This window comes from Ammospiza caudacuta, chromosome 3 (genome assembly GCF_027887145.1).
Source record: "Ammospiza caudacuta isolate bAmmCau1 chromosome 3, bAmmCau1.pri, whole genome shotgun sequence".
Taxonomy (NCBI): domain Eukaryota; kingdom Metazoa; phylum Chordata; class Aves; order Passeriformes; family Passerellidae; genus Ammospiza; species Ammospiza caudacuta.
This window is the reverse complement of record NC_080595.1, coordinates 47,802,597-47,820,570: the sequence shown is the minus strand read 5'-3', so window position 1 is coordinate 47,820,570 and position 17,974 is coordinate 47,802,597. Positions and strand designations below refer to the sequence as shown.

Genomic DNA, 17,974 nt, shown 5'->3' with positions numbered 1-17,974 from the left:
AAATCAAATGTAGCATTGCATGGTTGGTGTGCTGTTTCCTTTGTAGCATCCAATAATATCAACTGTTTTAACTTGTTGAACACTTGAGTCAAAGTCAGCAAATGGGGAACAGAACTGTTTTTTTACACAATGAACAGTGTAGACAATTGAATATGTTCCAAAGAGATGGAGGTCAGGAGCCTAGTGGAGATTTTAGAAAGTATGGGTTTTTTAGTACAGGCTAATAAAATGACAGGTAAATCTTTAAAAATTTCATAGTAGGTGCAGTTTGGAAATGAAAGTGTAGGTTAATTGCTATACAACCAATATTAGTAAGATTTTTTCCCCCCCAGATAGTTAATTCTATGTTCGTTTTGGAGTTTTTATTGAGAATTTTTTTTTTTTGTTGGTTTTGTGTTTTATTTTGGTTTTAACACTTTGCTCTGAGGCACTTGGAACAGACCACTATCAAGAACTTAATACTGAAATGAGTGTTTAAATGCTGAGAATCTCGGTAATCTTTGCTTCTCAACAAAAATTGGCAGCAGACTTATATATGGGTAATCTTCAGATTTTTGAGGTGCCTGGGCAAAATTCTTTTAGGAATCCCAATTCCAGTACATAGACATAGCAAGAGCTTTTGTTCTTGTATTTTTCTTGTGGCTGAGGTTCTGCCTTAACACCTGGAAGGGCTGCCATCTCTGGATCTTGCCTTGTTCTTGCTCATCAGACTCATTTTCACAAGCCCTTCTTTGGCCTTAGAAACTTCTTGAATTTATTTGTTTCTTGCTCTTGAAAATGGTTTAATTTTTTTTTATTTTCTCCAAGGAATGCACGAACAAATGTCCTTAAGGAATTTAAGAAACCTAAACACTTCTGGTTGTCTGATACTGATGGACTGATGGTTTAGGTCTTTATGGTGTGGTTTTCTGGTAGCTGGTACTATCATGTTTTGACAATATCATAAGGTGAAAATGCTAAACATTTAGTCTTTGGTTTAATTCTGTTTAAGACTATCAGCCATTCATTCATGTGCAAGGGAAAAATCTTAATCTTAAAGCTGTTAACATGCATCTTTCATGCAGTAGTAACATTTTCCCTCCTGTAAGCCATAGGAGGGGACTAGGAATAAAAAAAACAGTAGTTGGAAACTAAGTCAAGATGGGCATGGTTTCATGTGAAGGATTTTACTGAGGGGTATTGCCCCTGTAGAGTAAGAGATCTACTTGCTGTGCCTGTGCTGCTACTGAAACTTTCTGTACAAGAGTTAAATTTTCTGATAACACCAGTTAGGGATTTTCTGAAAGCAGTTTACAGTGGGCTTATATAATAGTCAGAAGCTTCATTTCATGTATGGAAGAAAGACATTGTTAGAGACAATGTTTTCTTCAGGTCCTTATCTCTTGAAATGACACATCATTGTGGTGGTGGATCTGAAATGGTAGCAAGAAGGTTAGAATCTTTTCGAGTGTAGAATATTTGATATAAAAGGCATATCTCTTAGCTTGTGAAGAGTTGAGAACTATATATTGAGATAGCTTTCTCCAGTTTAATTCGAATTTATGTGGAATTGATTAGCTTGGGAGAATGGAGAACAATGTGCCATGTTCAGTGCTTGTGTAGTGTAAATGTATGCTCAGAATTTTAAACTGTTGGTGTGTATGCTAAAGGAAAATGCCTGTAAGAACTATACTTAGTAGTTTATTTATAGGAATATATTTCAGTGCTCTTATTTGTGATGTGTGTTCTTTTATGTATTTCAACTGGCTTTGTATGAGGAAAGAAGTTCATTGCATAGTCTTGTTTTCAGAAACAGTCTAATTGATTGTTTTTTCTTAATATAGAATCCAGACTGATACATACATACATGTAATGACTGCTTTTGATAAAGCAATAAGCTGCAGAGGACACAATAATGAAGTGTAGAGTGGCAGTGTAAGTGTACTAGCTGTTTGTATTGAATGGAAGGGAGACGTCTGATTTGGGAAAAGTGGTTCTGCCATCATATTTTACACAGAAAATGGTCACTGTGTAGGTTATTAACCATGGTGGCTGTCACCAAGGCTTACATGTGTGGGAGAGTCTTTAAACACTCATCAGATACTGGATGCTTCCAAGGCGAATGTGAACCAGTGCTGTAAAAACAGGAGGGGCTGTACTCTTCAGTCAGACTTTGGAACCACTTTTTATCCTTTTGATGAATGTTTCAGCACGTGGCTGAGTGATGAGAAGTGATCATGTGAGGTCCTGTCACCTGTCTGGCAGCAGAGGAGCACACTGATCACAGCCAATGTGCTGCATGATTGAAGTGGACTGTACAAACTCAGGTGTGACTCAGATCAAGGCAGTGCCTTCCCCTTGCCTTGGGACAAGGGACCCCAACTGCATTTATTCCAACTTTCTGTGTGCAGACAGAAGTCCCTGAGACTTCTATTTTCAGATTTTCTTTGTAACTTCAGAGGTGCTGTGGTTCAAACCAACTGGCAGTCATGTAGCGTGCAACCACTGACTCTCTCCTCCCACCCTGGTATATCCAAAACAGAGCACTGTGCTACCAAGGAGAGAAAATCTCTATCCCAGCCAAAACCAGACTGAGAGGGTAGACAAATACTGGTGATTTTTGGAGATGTGTTATTTTGTGGAATTAAAGATGAGATTCCATTATCATGGCATGAGTAAAGGTTTCAGTGACCTCTCTGCCTTAAAACTTAAGGTCACTTGATGACCTTAAGTCACCATCACATCTGTGATTGGCAATTTGAAAAGAGACTGAACATCTTTCAGCTCTGTAGTATGAAAAGTAGAGGTTAAATTATGCTCTAGGATGAGAAAAGGGAAAAAATAAGCAGGAAACAAAAATAGAAGCTAATTCCTAATCTTGAAGTATCAATTATACTAGAGTTTATTTCTGCTGGTGATTCAATTAACTGTAATGACTTAATTAAGCCAATAATTGAAATAATCTTGCTTCCTCAAATTTTAGAATAACCCCTGAAAAAATAATCTTGCATGTGCCACCTCACCTGCTGTGTGTACCAGTTTGGTGCATCAGGGGAAGTGTACTGGAGTAGGGTTAGGTTTGCTGCAAAACAGGAATTCTAGGAGGCAGATGTAATGTTCCAAATCACACTGTTTCATAGTTTTCACCTGGGCTTTGTAACAGCTCGTGTTTAGTGCCAGAGAGTGTGGGCTGAAGGAGATTTGCCTGATGCTGCATTTTCTTGAGTGGTGTAAGAGCAGCAGTGTTTCGTTTGTTAACCACGTCCGGTTGTTAATACACTTAATCGTGGGCTTGTTGGTGTTAAATCTTTATATTGACTGAGAGTGACCTACTGTGTATGGTTTTAGCCTTTTGAGGATGTTGCCTTGTCCTTTGAAACTAATGATAAGCAATATTTGTATGCTCTAAATATTTTAATGGTTTTACTTTATTAACAAATAGTTTTGCATTTTAATTCATTAATTTCTTGCTTCTGAATGTTTATGTTCCCAGTCCTTGTGAGATGGGGTGAGGGTATTCTTTTTAGTCTGTGGTTGTAATTTGTAGTGCCTTTGAGTCCTGATAAGCTTTCTGGTAATACTTTGGATTCAGGAACAGAGTTACACTTGTATTGCTGTGTCTCCTGTACATCTGCTGCTGCCTTGTTTCATCAGCTGCTGCTGGGGTTGTTCAAATTGTTGCAGCTTTGTGGTAGATATTGCTTGGTACTGGTTTTAAGTTGACAATTACTGTCTGCTGCCAAGAGGTTTGTTTCTTTTTTCTTTTCTCTTTTTTTGCCCTTCCCCCAAATGGGATTTTGACTAAACAGCATTGAAGAAAATCCAATGATCTCACGCATACATACATGGACTAATGAAGTTATGACTGTGCATACTGGATGCCTACAATCACAATTTCCTCTTAGAAACCTCACTTTTGTGGCAGTCACAGCTTCTCCTTTGTCTGCACTGCCAGATTTGAACTATTTATGGCATTATAAGACAATATCTTCCATGCAACTGTTGGTATGTGTTCTTGGATTTTGTGTTGGGATTTTTTTGTTGCTTTTTTGTTCCAGGAGCTCTATGAGTGTGTTGGATTTTTCTGCTCCAAAATGATGAATGTTCTTTGCTTCTGTTTGGTTTCCAAAAACCTCAAGCTTATGATTGCTAACCAAGTCACTCCTTAGAACACTTTTTAATTGCAGCCATCTCTGCTGCCATTTTGCTTTTGCTTCCTGACATGCCCTCCACCTATGTTCAGCCTGCTGTTCCCATCTCCTTGACCATCCAAGTTACTCACTATGATGGTTTCACACATCTCTTCCAGAAGGAACCAATTTCTGGTATTTTCATGGAATCTTTGTAGCATGTGTTGGGACACCAAGATGGGAGAGGCTCCAAATTTGTTCAGCTTTCGAAAAGCCACTGGCACCATAATTACCAGTGTCTGGAAAACCCTGAATCTCCAGCATAGGCATACTTTACTTTGCAGACAGCATTTAAGGATTGTGCCCCTAGATCTTGGAGAGAAAAAAGTAGAAAGGCAGAATTCGGTTCACTGCAGTTTTGAAGTGTACTTAGTAATGGAAAATCAAAAGCTCTTCTTGTTCTTGGAGCGGTGGTGGCTCTGCTTCTGATCCCATTTTTTAAACTTCTGTATTATAATACTTGTTGTACTGAAATTGGCTAGTGGTTTTTGTTTAGTGCAGCAGAGAGTATAACTTAATTTAAATTATTAGTTGGTGCTTTTTGTTGTTAGCTGTGGAGTTCTATTCAGGGATTTTTCATCTGAATCTTTGGGCACCTTTTTTCCAGATTTCCTTGGGGAGTAAATTTTGCCATAAGTGAGCTTTCAAAGCTCGTTTGTTCATGTTGCATTTTTAACCCTGATGGTTTTAACTTCACTAGCAAAGTGGTTCACTGAAAGTATATAGTTCTATATCTGTCTGTCTGTCTATATATCTCCTGGAAGGCTGAGACTTTGTGTGTGTGTATATTTATACATATACATACATATACACATAAAAAATAAAATTAAAATACTGTCCTTCTAGAATTATACTGTACAGTTCATGCCATATATACCTGAATAGATATGTCTTCTGAGACTTGGTGTACTAGACAAATATGGATTTTTTTAGCCTTTGTCTCAGTGTGTATGCACATGTGTGTATATACATATATGTATTTGTATATTTAGTGTGTCTCTGCATATATATATATATATATATATATATATATATATATATATGTGACAACATTCATTTCTGAAGTAATTATTTTATTAAATCAGTGTGGTTGTACTACAGTTGAATTTAGCATATTGTCCTGAATTACTTTTTGCCAGCTCATTCGGTAGTAATACTGCAGTTTTACTTCTGCAAAGGAGCATCCTTTTGCAGAGAGAAGGTAGCTTGGCTTATCTGAGTATTTTCTACTGAAAATGTTATGGAAAGGTTTAGATTATTAATACAGACTTCTCTGTTTGTAAGCTTAACTAAAATACTGGTGTGAATCAGACTTGGAGCTTATGTTCTCTCTTATCCAGATATCCAAACATACCTCTTCCATCTTTCAGGTTTTTTGATTATTGGCAGTCTGCAGTTGTTGTGAATTTAGTTAGCAACTAAGTCTGTTCTGTGTTGCACAGAGTGTGTGATTAGAATGGTACAAGGGCCAATAATGCTGCTTTATAAGTCTAATTAAGATTAGAAGGTTTTTCCCCCATTAACTTCTTTAATCTAGTCTGCCTCTTTAAGCTGATTGCAGGTAATTTTCAGATAACTGAGCAGCCTGTAGCTACCATTGACTGAAACTAGCAAGATTTGTAGGTTCTTACTGCTTCTGAAAATTGGTCCAAAATATCTAAAAATGTGTTCAAAATAAGCTTACTTCTGAAAGCAGTGAACACCTGCTTGTGTATTTATATAGTAATTAAATGCAAGTTTGACATATTTAGAATACTTTTGGTGTAATTGGCAAGGAGTGACAAGGTCATAAATTAGCACAGGTTGTTTAATTTGCTAATACAGTCACATAAGGTGCTGGGTTTTTTTTGTCCAAAATCTGGTTATGGACACAATAATTTCAAGCTGTTCAGATAGGGTTCATGTATTGTAATAAAAGAAGGGTTTTTTTGAGAAGCAAGTTTCAAGAAGCATTTGTAAAACTTGTAGGTTAAAAAAGGGAATTTAGGAAATTTTCTCTATATTGAAAAGAATTAATTTTTAAGTGAGAAAATTATATTTAAACAAAGAGACTGCATGCAAGAATCAAATAAAGATGAGTTTGAACAACTTCTACTCATAAAGATTTTGATGAATTTTTTTTCTTTTAGTCACTTTTACACCTTACAGTCACTGGATTTTGTGTGTGTTGCTATATCCTATTTTGCTGATATTACTCAGCTGTAGTAGAGTTTCTCATATTTGGAGCCTCCTGTTTCCCACTCTCTAATGCATCCACAATATTTATCAATATATGTGGTTTGGAACTGAAAAGCTTATGAAGTATCTCATATTAACTCTACAATTTTTTAAACCTTTCAAGAGATGACACGAATAAGGAAGAAGATGAAGATGAAGAAGAAGCAGAGGAGGAGGAAGAGGAGGAGGAGGAAGAAGACAACAATAACAATGAGGAAGAAGAGTTTGAATGCTATCCACCAGGCATGAAAGTCCAAGTGCGGTATGGCAGAGGGAAAAATCAAAAAATGTATGAAGCTAGTATTAAAGATTCTGACATCGAAGGTGGAGAAGTCCTTTACTTGGTGCACTACTGTGGATGGAACGTGAGGTAACTTGAGTTTTAGTTAGTGATTACTTCTTGAATTACTTCTCAAATACAGTTATGAATTTTAAAAACTAAATTAATAGACATCTGGAGTCCTAAACTTTCAGTATTGGTGTTCTGTGAAGGTCGTTGTACTGCATGAAACTTAGATTTTTAACACTATATAAATGCAGGGCTTTAGTTACTTTGAAAATCATCTTAAAATCACTTGTTCAAAGAAGGCTTCATTTGTTCCCCATCTTACTTTTAGATCTTCCCATGCAAGTGATACATCTCTCTTTTCAGGTTCCTCCTCTGGCTCTCTTAAGCCGATTTTCTCTGATTCCGTGTTTGAGTAGTGCATTTAGCTGAGGGAGCTCACTCTTGTCAGGGAAGCACAGCAACAGCACCCTGTTGCTGGTGTACAGGATATTTAACTGGAAAACAACAAGATTCTTAGTGGCAAATAAGTGCACAGCAAGTAACTGCATTTCATCTGATCTTATATCTATCCTCCCTACCCCACCTCCTCCCCAGCCAGACTCTTCTTAGCCTAGTGGCTTCTTATGCTTTCTTTAATACAAGTGGGAGCATATGGGGTATTTTGTCTTCAGTCTAGCATTAATAGAAATAAGTTGAAGTATTTCTGTTGCTATTTCGGACATTGTTTTTGCTAATTAAAACTTGAAGCAACTTTGAAAACAATGGAGAAAACTAAAATTTTTTAGCGTCTTATAAATATATCTGCTCCTTTCCTCAGTTTCCATGTAATTGCTCATTGTCCTTAAATATTATCTTTTAAACTTTATTACTGTCTGTAAAAAAAAACCCTACAAGTCTGAGACAAGTCTGAGGTACTTTTTTCTTATTTTTCCTTTTCTGGGAAAGCTGAGGTTCTCATAACCTTCATCTGTCATCCTGCCTCTGGCCAAGAGGGCAGGACAAATGCCATTTATTCAGTTCTAGCAAGATCTGCTAGCAAAGGTTACAGAGAAGTGCAGTGCTTCTGTTGCTGCCTTGAATTCACCTCCTTGCATCAAGGCCTGGTGATTTCCAGGTGCTGCTGCCGAGGAGGAATCTTGCTCTTGCCAGTTTTGGTACCGATCTTCTGTAGAATTTTGATCTACATTGATCTACAGGAATAGGATCTGACATAAACTGTCCTCAGGCAACATCTGTGAGCATAGTGGGCTGTGAAGTCACGAGATGAGGGGAGATGCAGCCTGCTCAAGGTGGGAGCTGGGGTGTGACTTGCGTTCTGGTCCAGTTCTTATTGAGGAGGACTCCCTTGGAGTGCAGTTTGCCGAAATTTTCATCCTACTCACTGAAGACTACTGTGTGTACCATTCCAAGAGGTTTCTTGCTTTTAAACTCTTGTTTTGGAATTCACGTGTAAGCATAGAAGTTATTTTTCTTTGGAGCAAATATCATGCTGTTATCCGTGCTGTGAGGTGAGATGATGAGAATTTTACTTGAGCAGTTCTGCTTCAAATCTGAAGAAATGAGAAGTCAGAAATGAGTCTTCTTCACCTTGGAGATTCCAGCACCCCAGTTCTTAAAGGAGAAATCAAGATTCTAATTTTTTAACGCTGCATTTTAAGCAAATCTGCAGATTGATGTCAGAGGCATTATTTCTGTGACTAGGATATGTTTGACAATAAAAGCACTTTCAGTTAACGTGAACTCATTTGAGAAGTAAGGAGTGTTGATTGTTTGGTCTTTCTGGCAGCAGGACTTGAGTTTATATTTTTACCTGGTTTTCAAAAGAGCCCTTTGAAAAGGTCTGGGGGGGAGTAGGATTCCTCACTGAAAAATACATGAGTGATTGAGGTTTAGCTATGGGACTGTGCATGGACTCTGCTAAATGTGGTCAATTCTTTTTCATACATGTAAAATTACTTAAATTTATGGATTTGACAGAGTGTGTAAGCTTTAGCCAGCATCTAAACACTTTGACAGTTTAGTATTGTGAGGATTAGTCTTGTAGGCTGTAACAGCTTGATTTGGCTTTCAGTAAGTGACAACCTGGAAAAGCAACTGCCTTAGCTGGGTAGGAAGCAATTCCCTCCTCTCCTTATTCATTGTTGATTACTTAGCAGGGACAAATACTCTGTGTACAGTAAGGGGATGTACTGAACTAGGATTTGCTCATCATCCAGAGTTTTTTTAATTCTGTCATTCTTCTGCTCCTTAAAGCTGAATTTCCTGTTTCCCCTTTTGGTCAGGTATGCCATTTAATGGCCTGTTCTTTAAACTCATAAGTTGGAGCAGAAATCCTAAATAGCTACTAATGTTTCTTATCACAAGGTAATTTCAGTATCAGTCTGGAATTCAGAATAACTGTTTGTGTGGGCATGCTCACATTCCTTAGGGTACTTGGAATGATGGTGGGTAAACTTGATACTCATCCTCATTAGTTGGGTTTTTTAGTTGGGTTTTTTTTAAATGCTCTGGAACAGTGACATTAAGAACTGTAGAACTTTTTTTTTTAAGAGTAAATAGAAAGTGGAGAAGCTGTACAGTATTATGCTAAAGGATCTTGTTGTTACCTTCTGAGATTCAGGTGATGTGTGTGCCTGATAAAGGTCTCTGAATGGTAGTGTTCAGTGGACTTGTAGTCAAAGGGAATGGTAGAAATCTCTACCCTCTTAGAGGGACCTGTTTATGTTACCACATATTACCAGAAAAATCAGAGAAATACAGAGAAACTTCTGACAGAACAGTGATGTTCTGAATTACGTGTAATACGTATTTGCTTTATATGTAACTTAAACTTCTTTGGGGCTTATGGTGCCAGTTCCTTCTGTTGTAATTTTAATCTTCAGCTCCCAGTGCAAAGAACAGTTCATTGTGTGTTTGAGGTGACTTTCTTCTGCAGTGTATTCCCAGTAATTAGAGGGTGCATATTTAAAAAGCATTTAGATTGATGAAACTGTGTGTCATTATGGTACAATATCACAAGACATGTTATTCTTGAATGTTTCAAATGTTTAAAGCCAAAACTTATTATTTTCAACACTTCTTTCCTTCAGAAATCTGCATGTGAAAATACTGATTTCTGTCTAAGTTTGTTGAAAGATTATTTCATAAACAAATTTTCTACTTTGCTGTCAACCACTGAAATTAAATGTGCAGCAAAATTTCTGGTCTTGGAGAGTAATGAGGGGCAAGGAAGGGATTATTAAAAAAAAAAACCGAAAAAGGAATTAGGCAAGCTAGAATCACCATCTAATATCTCAGTATTTGAGTATCAGACTAGTTTTTCTCCTTTCTTTGATCACAGAAAAAAAAAAAATAGTTCTCCCCTTTTAGCAGCTACAGATAGTGTACCGGACATTTTCAGTGAATTTGCCAAGACTTGCTATCTCGTTGAGGTCACTTGTCCTTCTGAGAAAAGGGCTACCTTTGCTACTATAATTCTAGTCTGGACACGTGTGCTTTCTTCCTTGTTTCTCCTCTAGTACTGGTGTGGAAGATCAACTGTGCAGCCTCTGAGTGTGTGTTGTGGTGCATTTTATCTTGCAAGTAGTGCCTGTGAATGTAACAGTATCAGTACATACTCTGATGCAAGGTGCTCTTCCTTGTCTTCATTTTGGTAAGGCAAGGGGATTTTCTTTATGAAAGCATTCCAGGATTTCATATGAAGCCTGGTTTAAAAAAATAAGTAAACAATAATTCCTTATTAAATCCCCCGTCTTGATTTTCAAAAACATCTGTGTCACCTCTTTTAGGAGCAGCTCCCCATATTTTCTCCTTCCTCCCCACTCTCATCTGCTCACTTTAGGGTGGTGAGGCAAGTACATGTGAAAGACAGCACTGCAGTAAAACAACCCAGGTTCTCTGAAAGTACATGCTTCTTGTAATGAGAGCTGAAGAACTTCTTTGCTAATATTTTTGGGTTAATTTTGTTTTGTGAACAGACTGTCCAAAGTAAGATTAGTGATGAAGTAAGTGTTCATATGTTAGCAGGTGCAGTTCTGAAAAGAGGCTCAAGTCTGAGTCACACACACCATTTTAGATGCAGCTTTCAGGGTGCTTCTCCTTGCAGGGGAGGAGAATGTAATTTAGGGTCAGGTTGTCAGCTGTGGCTTGGAATGTATCTTTTTTGCAGGATCTGTTTGAGCCTGGGGTCCAGTTTAGGTTTAGACAAACCATATGTATCTGATATGTGAGTAGTGAAAGGAGCTGTGTGATGCAAAAGTGTGAAGTGTGGGGCAGCTGAGTCCCTGGAGAAGATGGGAGATTTCTGTGGCCTCCTTGCAGGGTCTGCCTGCTGGTTTGGGTGCAGTCAGAAGTAAAGCAGGATGGGCTCTGGCCAGCAACTGTGACTGTCACACATTGGTGTTTCAATTTGTGCTGCTTGAGATGAGGGCTGCATGACCACTGTTTCTAGTCTGTGATGTTTAGGACTCTGTGGCATGGAGAGCTGTTCTCTCCAGATGCTGCACTTCTCTCCTTTGGTTCAGTGTGCCCCCATGTCTGTCAGCTCTTGCCCCAGCAGGCACTGCAGTTGCTGTGAATCTCAGACAGTGTGGGCTGTGCACAGACTTTGCATAGGAGGAAGATTAATTTCTTATTGGAGATGCATAAGAATGAGTGAATACAAATTTGGTATTCTAGCAATGTGGCTGAGGCAGAAAGGACACTGTCAGAATCCTCACTTTTCACCATGTGTTTGTCAGGTCCTAGTGCTGTTTTCCTGCATGTATTTAGATCTAATAAAATACTCCTGCATTTCTCTGGGTCACAAAGTCCATTTGGCAGCCACTTCATGGTATTCCTTGGGCAAAACATGTCTTTGTCTTGAAGAAGGATTGCTTCAAATAAGATTTCCCAGTCTCACAGAATATGGGTTTTTTCCATATGAGCAAGTACTCTGCAGAATTGTATTTCAGTTTTGAACCTGTTTACTGACATTTCACCTGCTAATGACAGTGTAACAGTACAATGGCAGTGGTGTCTGCAGCAGTGTAGACAGTCGTGGTGTATCACAGTCTGCATGGTCTGCTGTGAGATTTTGTGGTTTTTATTGTCACCTGGAGCTGAAAAAGCAGAAAAAATTTGTTTTGGAAAGCTGTGTTTCAGACTGCTGCTATTTCATTTTTCACCCATTATTATGCCACATTTAAGTTAGTAGAATACAGTATTTACCTTCTGAAATCTCTTGTATAGATCATAACTTATGTAGGAAAGCATGTTGGAAACTTGCATGTTTCTCCCTAAATATCTTTAATTTATGTCAATACTGTGAATATAATTGACAGTGGTTGCAAAGAAGCTGAATTAGGACTGTGTCAGTAGTCATATATCAAAATTATGATCAAGTAAGCCCAGCTGGAAAACCAGCATGGTGATTGTGCTCAACTCTGTCTTGTACGAGTTTTGGGGTTTTTAAAGTTGATTTTTTCCCCTCTATTTTTAGGTTTACCTAGGAGGATCAAAATTTGTTTATATGTACATTCAGGTCAAAGTTAATACCAACTAATTTTTAATTGAACTGTTTGTTATGCATATGGTTCTTGATTTTACAGTTTAAGTAGTAAAGCAGCTTATTGTTATCAGGAGGAAAAAAAATATTTAAATGACTCTTGACTTTTTCAGAAATACACAATCTGGCAAGCCCAGTACCATAGTTACAGTCTATTCTTACTAAGAATGTACTTCTTTGGTCTTGGATTTGTACTTAACAGGTCCAGTCTTGAATAACAAGATGCCTGTTGTTAATATATTGGTGCTATTTAGTATATTTTTGTCTTGCATCACTCTGATGCTAAGTGGAAACCTTTAACAGAAAGGGAACTGAAAAATGTCCCTGTGAAGTCAGTGACTCAAAGCTGGTGACTCCAAAGTATTACTCACTCCAGATAACTTTTTGCAGTCACTCAGGATCAAAAGAGTTTATTTTTATTAACTGGTCACATTTTATGTAGTTGAAAGGACTTATTTTGTTATTTTATTGTTGTTTATTTCATTGTTAAGGTTTTACAGTGTGTAAATAGGAATATACCTTTTAGAGGTCAGTACAGATTTCTCATTCAGCTAGTTTTTTTACCTGCATACATGGATTTCTGCTGTTCTGTGCAGACTGGAAAATAGGTTTTGCATTTACCCCTCAGTGTAAAAAGACATTAATGCTCTGAACCTTAGCTGAAACTTCACAGACTTGAGAATTCCACAAATTACTTGATTCAAATTCCAATTCTGTTTTTATATAGCTGCTAATTCTGTTTTTCCTCAGTTAAATTTCTACTGTGATGTGATTATCTGCTTAAAATGATAAATGTGTATGATTTCCTTTTCTCTTTAGGTATGATGAGTGGATAAAGGCAGACAAGATAGTGAGACCAGCTGACAAAAATGTACCAAAAATTAAGCATCGAAAGAAAATAAAGGTAGTTTTTCTCCCTTTTTTCTCTTGTTGCTCCCTGTGTTAGTTTGATACATAGTTAAGTAATCCTCGCCTCCCTTCCTGACCTTTTGATTGGCCTACAAATGCTTATCAGGCAAAGCAACTTGATAGCCTTTTAAACATGGATGTCTTTTCATCATGAATTTGGCTTTGCTCCTTGAGGTGAGGAGGGGAAGCTTCCTTTCCTTCTTTCCTGAATTTTTAATTAAATGTACAGAAATCAAATGAGGAGGATACAGATTATTGTCAGTGTTGGGAGCCAGCTTGAGGGGGGTGAAATTTGAGATCTCTCTGATTCTGCAGTGCCAATCTATGGACTAGTCCATGTGCATGGGACTCTATAATTTTATTGCCAAGATTTTTTTCAAAATGTATTCTTCCACAACTGATATTTAAGCTTAGATGATGACATATTTCTTGGACAGTGGGCTGCAAGGAAGCTTTTCCTTCTGCCACTGCTGAGCCTGGCATGCTGCAGTGCCACTTCTCCTCAAGCACTAGTTGTGTTTGTTTTCCCATTTGTTTTATTGTTGACAAAGTCCCTGTCTTCAGTAGAAAGGTCTTGGCATGAAGTGTAGGAAGGTATTTGTAGTCCTTGAAACAAAGAGGAGAGCTTTCCTCTACAGATTGAATGTTTAAGATAACTGTAAGCATGATTTAATTGTAATCCATTATAAGATGTGTGCTCCAATCAGAAGAGTTTTTGTATCTTTTTTTCACCTAGAATAAAACTGATAGAGAGAAGGAAGAGAAGTATTCTCCTAAACCTTGCAAATTGCGACGTTTGTCAAAACCCCCCTTTCACACCAGCACCTCACCAGAGACTGGGTCCAAACTTGACAGCACTGAAGCCAAAAATACTGAACAAGCTCCAGTTAAATCAATAGAAATTACTTCTATCATTAATGGACTACAAGGTACTGTACTTTAAAGCTTTTTCTAATTCTGTAAATGGCCTTTAAACAGGAGTAAATGACACAACATAGAATAACTGATGCAACTAAATGCTTGAGTCTGTGTGGCTAATTATACCATCATCTTCAGAAATAACCCGTGGACAAAAGCAGTGTTGGAAGTTTCTGTGAATTCAGTGTGTTAATGGCCATTACATTTTGTGTAGCCATCCTTTTTTTTGTTTGTTTGTTTGATATAGAGCTTTTTGCTTCCTATCTAACTTTTAAATGTTTAATTTTGATTTACCTAAGCTATAGTACCCATTATTCATATCTGCGTGTCTGTTGCTAGCACTGTGTTTCCCTGCCCACTCATTTACAGCAGCATTTTAATACCTACTTGCATCTCTTCATTCTTAGTTTAGAGCATGCTTCCAGAGAAGGAAATCATGTATGGTATAGGTAGTTTGAGTAACCACAAACTTTTGTGGAAGCTGTGTGTATGTAATTATCATTCCAACTTATTTGAACTTGGCTGACACTGGCCACTGAGTTCCAAAACTGTTGGTAGAATAACAATCAACATAATCCATAATGCTTAATTTCCTTAGGAAATGAGAAACAAAAACCAATTAGTGATGATACTATTAGTGTGATAATTAATCTGTAATTAACTTTACAAATCAAGGAGTTATATATATATATATTTGAGCCAATTCCTGAGTTTCTCCTTGAATCTGTATCTTTTTGCGCTGGATGAGATTGCTGTTGATACCTTTGGGATTATATATCTTTGTTCTTCTCTCAGTTTCTTTGTTGCTGACCCTGAATTTTCTTGCAGTTGTCCTACATTCTTCTTGTCCGTTTGTTTCCCTAAGTGCCTTTCTTTATTGCTTTCACTTCCTTTTTTCCAGGCTGATGATCAGATTGTTTGGTTGGTTTGTTAGACAGTATCCAGTGTGTGTGGTGTTGTTCTGTCCTTTAGACTCTGGATTTTCCAGGGAAAATGATGTCTGTGTTGTGAGCTTTGGAAAAAAGGCAGATAAAGGTAGTATTTTTCACCCATAAGAAATATGTAAGGGCATCTTCAGTTACTGGTTTGGGTGCAGAAGTTCGTATTTTATGGATTAATGCACTCTATACTTTCTCTACCTGTTCAGAAATTCCTGGAGATGTATAACAGAGAATCTTCCTAGTTTCTAATCTAGCCATTATACCATGAGTTATTGAACTCTTCAGGAAGTACCATTTAAGAGAGAGACTGCTAGATCTCTGTAGCATGTCTTCATATCTGTACAGTTTTCTTTAGTTGTTTTTTTTTGTTTTGTGTTTCTCAGTAATTCTTTGTAATCAGAATCAAGGCAAACTTTTCTTGTTTTGTTTTTGTTTTGTTTGGATTTATTTTTAATTAGCTTCTGAAAGTTCTGATGACAGTGAGCAAGAAGATGACCAAAGTGCCCCGAATGTTCATGCCGATGGCAAGGAGGACTCTCAGCCCGAGGCCGTGAGCCAAGATAAAAATGAACTCCGTCTGAAAGAACAGAGCGGTTCATCCCTCCCAGAAGAAACTAAAGCTCTTACAGATGCAGTGCTGCCCAAGTCTGTGTCCAAGTCTCCTGAAAGATTGCGGAAAGAGATGGAAGAGTTATCTGAAGTTAGTGACTCCGATGGAGAAGATGAAGCCACAAAGAAGAGAAAGGATGGAAAGAAGGAGGTGGTGGATAAAACAGCAAAACCACAAGTGAAGCGTGGTAAGCGAAGACACTGTGTTGCAGAGGAATCCTTAAAGACCGTGTCACCTAACAGAAAGGATGAGAAGTCCAAAAACAAAGACTCCCTTAGTTTAGAAAACAGCAGTAACAGCTCCTCAGACGAAGATGAGGAAGACAAATCTAAACTGAAAATCGCTCCAACGAAAAAGTACAATGGACTAGAGGAGAAAAGGAAATCGTTACGGACAAGTACTTTCTACTCCGGATTTTCTGAAGTGGGAGAGAAAAGAATAAAGCTTCTAAACAACTCTGATGAAAGACTTCAGAACACCAGAGCAAAGGATCGAAAAGATGTGTGGTCAAGTATCCAAGGGCAGTGGCCAAAGAAGACGCTGAAGGAGCTGTTCTCAGACTCTGACACTGAGGCTGCTGCTTCTCCTCCACATGCTGCTCCCGAGGATGCTGTGAGAGAGGAGCAACTTCAGACTCTTGCAGAAGAAGGCATTTCTTTGCCTAACTGTGAACTTGAAAAGTCTTTGCCAGCAAGTGTGGATGTTAAACCTGTTGAGGAAAAACCGACTGAAGTGGGTGAGAAGAAGGTTGAATTTCCAAGCAGCGGCAGCAATTCCGTGCTAAATACGCCTCCTACAACTCCTGAGTCACCTTCCTCTGTAACTGTGACAGAGTCCAGTAGACATCAGTCCAGTGTCACTGTCTCTGAGACGCTGCCACCGAATCAAGAAGAGATACGAAGCATCAAAAGTGAAACAGATAGCACAATAGAGGTGGACAGTGTGGCAGGGGAGCTGCAGGACCTCCAGTCTGAGGGAAATATTTCTCCAACAGGTTTTGATGCCAGCGTCAGCTCCAGTAGTAGTAATCAACCAGAGCCAGAGCATGCTGAAAAAGGTAAAGGAAAGGGTAAACAGAGCTGTCTCCAACCTAACCAGCTCTTATTTCTAACATTGCTGATGTGTTTTCATTCTGTTTTGATTATGGTGCAGGGAAGTTAGTTGTTGCAGGAAGTAGTAGCCTGCTGTCCATTTCAGATGTGTGGAAATGGCATAATCATCTCGTGAGTAAAATGTAATCTGCCAGCAAGTTTATTGGCTTTTTGTTTGAAATTGTGATGGTTTCACCACGGGGCAAAGGATAAAAGAATGAAGTTTATACTGGATATGGTAAAAAAGCCCAAAGCAAACTGTAATACCTTGTGTAAGGAACACTTACTGTAGCAAGATGGAAGCAGTTTCAGCACTGTCCTTAGAAGCATGAGATGCTTTTCTTGCATAAAATTTGATTCTCTGTAAGTTGTTTGTTTTGGGGGAGAAAGCCCTCTTGCTGCTAGGGTGCTTAGGCAGTCATTGCTAATTTGTATTTTTCTAGAACATTAACTTCGTAAGATTCAAGTCAAGCTGATAAAAGCATTGACCTTTTCAGCTATATTTCACTTTCATATGTGATTTTTTGGATTGAAGTTCCTTTCCTGAAACCACTAGAGAGTGGAGGACAATAAAAACTTGTGCACATGATGTCACTTTACTGCTGCCTGCTTTTTAACTGCTTGCAAGGCAAGATCCAAAAGCTTTTTCCTGAAAGTGACTGGCTGTTTTGCAGTTCATCAAAAGTGCAGCTACTTTCACTGTGTCACAGTGGCTAAAAATTATGAACACAGCAAGGAAATACATTTTGTGTACAAACCTGAGACAGAAGTGGGTTTTTTTAGCTCAGTGGATTTTGGCTAGCAATTAGCTTTTTTTTTTTTTTCCAAATGCCCTTAAATTTGTGTTACCTTCAGTGTTCTGTTGGAAATGATCTTCTGAAAGTACACAACAAAATGTGTTTCCTTAAAGGGGAGAGTTTGGAAGAGGTCAGTGTGTACCTCTCTATAAATACACCTGTGTTGCTTTGCTAATTAAAGCTGTGTAGGTTTAGAACTTAAGTTGCTTGGGGTTTTTTATATTGCCACTTGAAAGAAGTTTACAAGATTGTAAAAGAGTATTTTGAAATGCATTTGACCTAAAGTTCCTCTCTGATTTTGTCAGCATGTTGCCTGTTTCAGAAAATTAGGTTCCTTAATTTAAATTTTTTATTCAAGGGGTCATTTTTAATCTGTAAGTCACATGGTTGTGAAACAATGTTTGAAGAAGTTCTAAAACACTCTCTTTTATTAGATGTACTATAATCCTTCCATGTTCCTTTTTAACTTTTTCCTGTTGTAGTCCCAA

General features: G+C 38.0%; 1 protein-coding gene across 3 annotated transcripts in view; it reads left to right on the top strand.

The window, feature by feature from the left end:
* Positions 1 to 17,974, top strand: part of ARID4B (AT-rich interaction domain 4B) — an 88,167-nt gene that overhangs the window by 62,772 nt on the left and 7,421 nt on the right. For 2 of the 3 annotated variants that reach the window (XM_058801070.1, XM_058801071.1), the window contains exons 17-20: positions 6,511 to 6,756; positions 13,040 to 13,124; positions 13,866 to 14,058; positions 15,447 to 16,655. In XM_058801070.1, coding sequence (XP_058657053.1) covers positions 6,511 to 6,756; positions 13,040 to 13,124; positions 13,866 to 14,058; positions 15,447 to 16,655 — 1,733 coding nt within the window. The remainder of the gene's footprint in view (positions 1 to 6,510; positions 6,757 to 13,039; positions 13,125 to 13,865; positions 14,059 to 15,446; positions 16,656 to 17,974) is intronic. The other variant, XM_058801072.1, reaches the window with a different exon arrangement.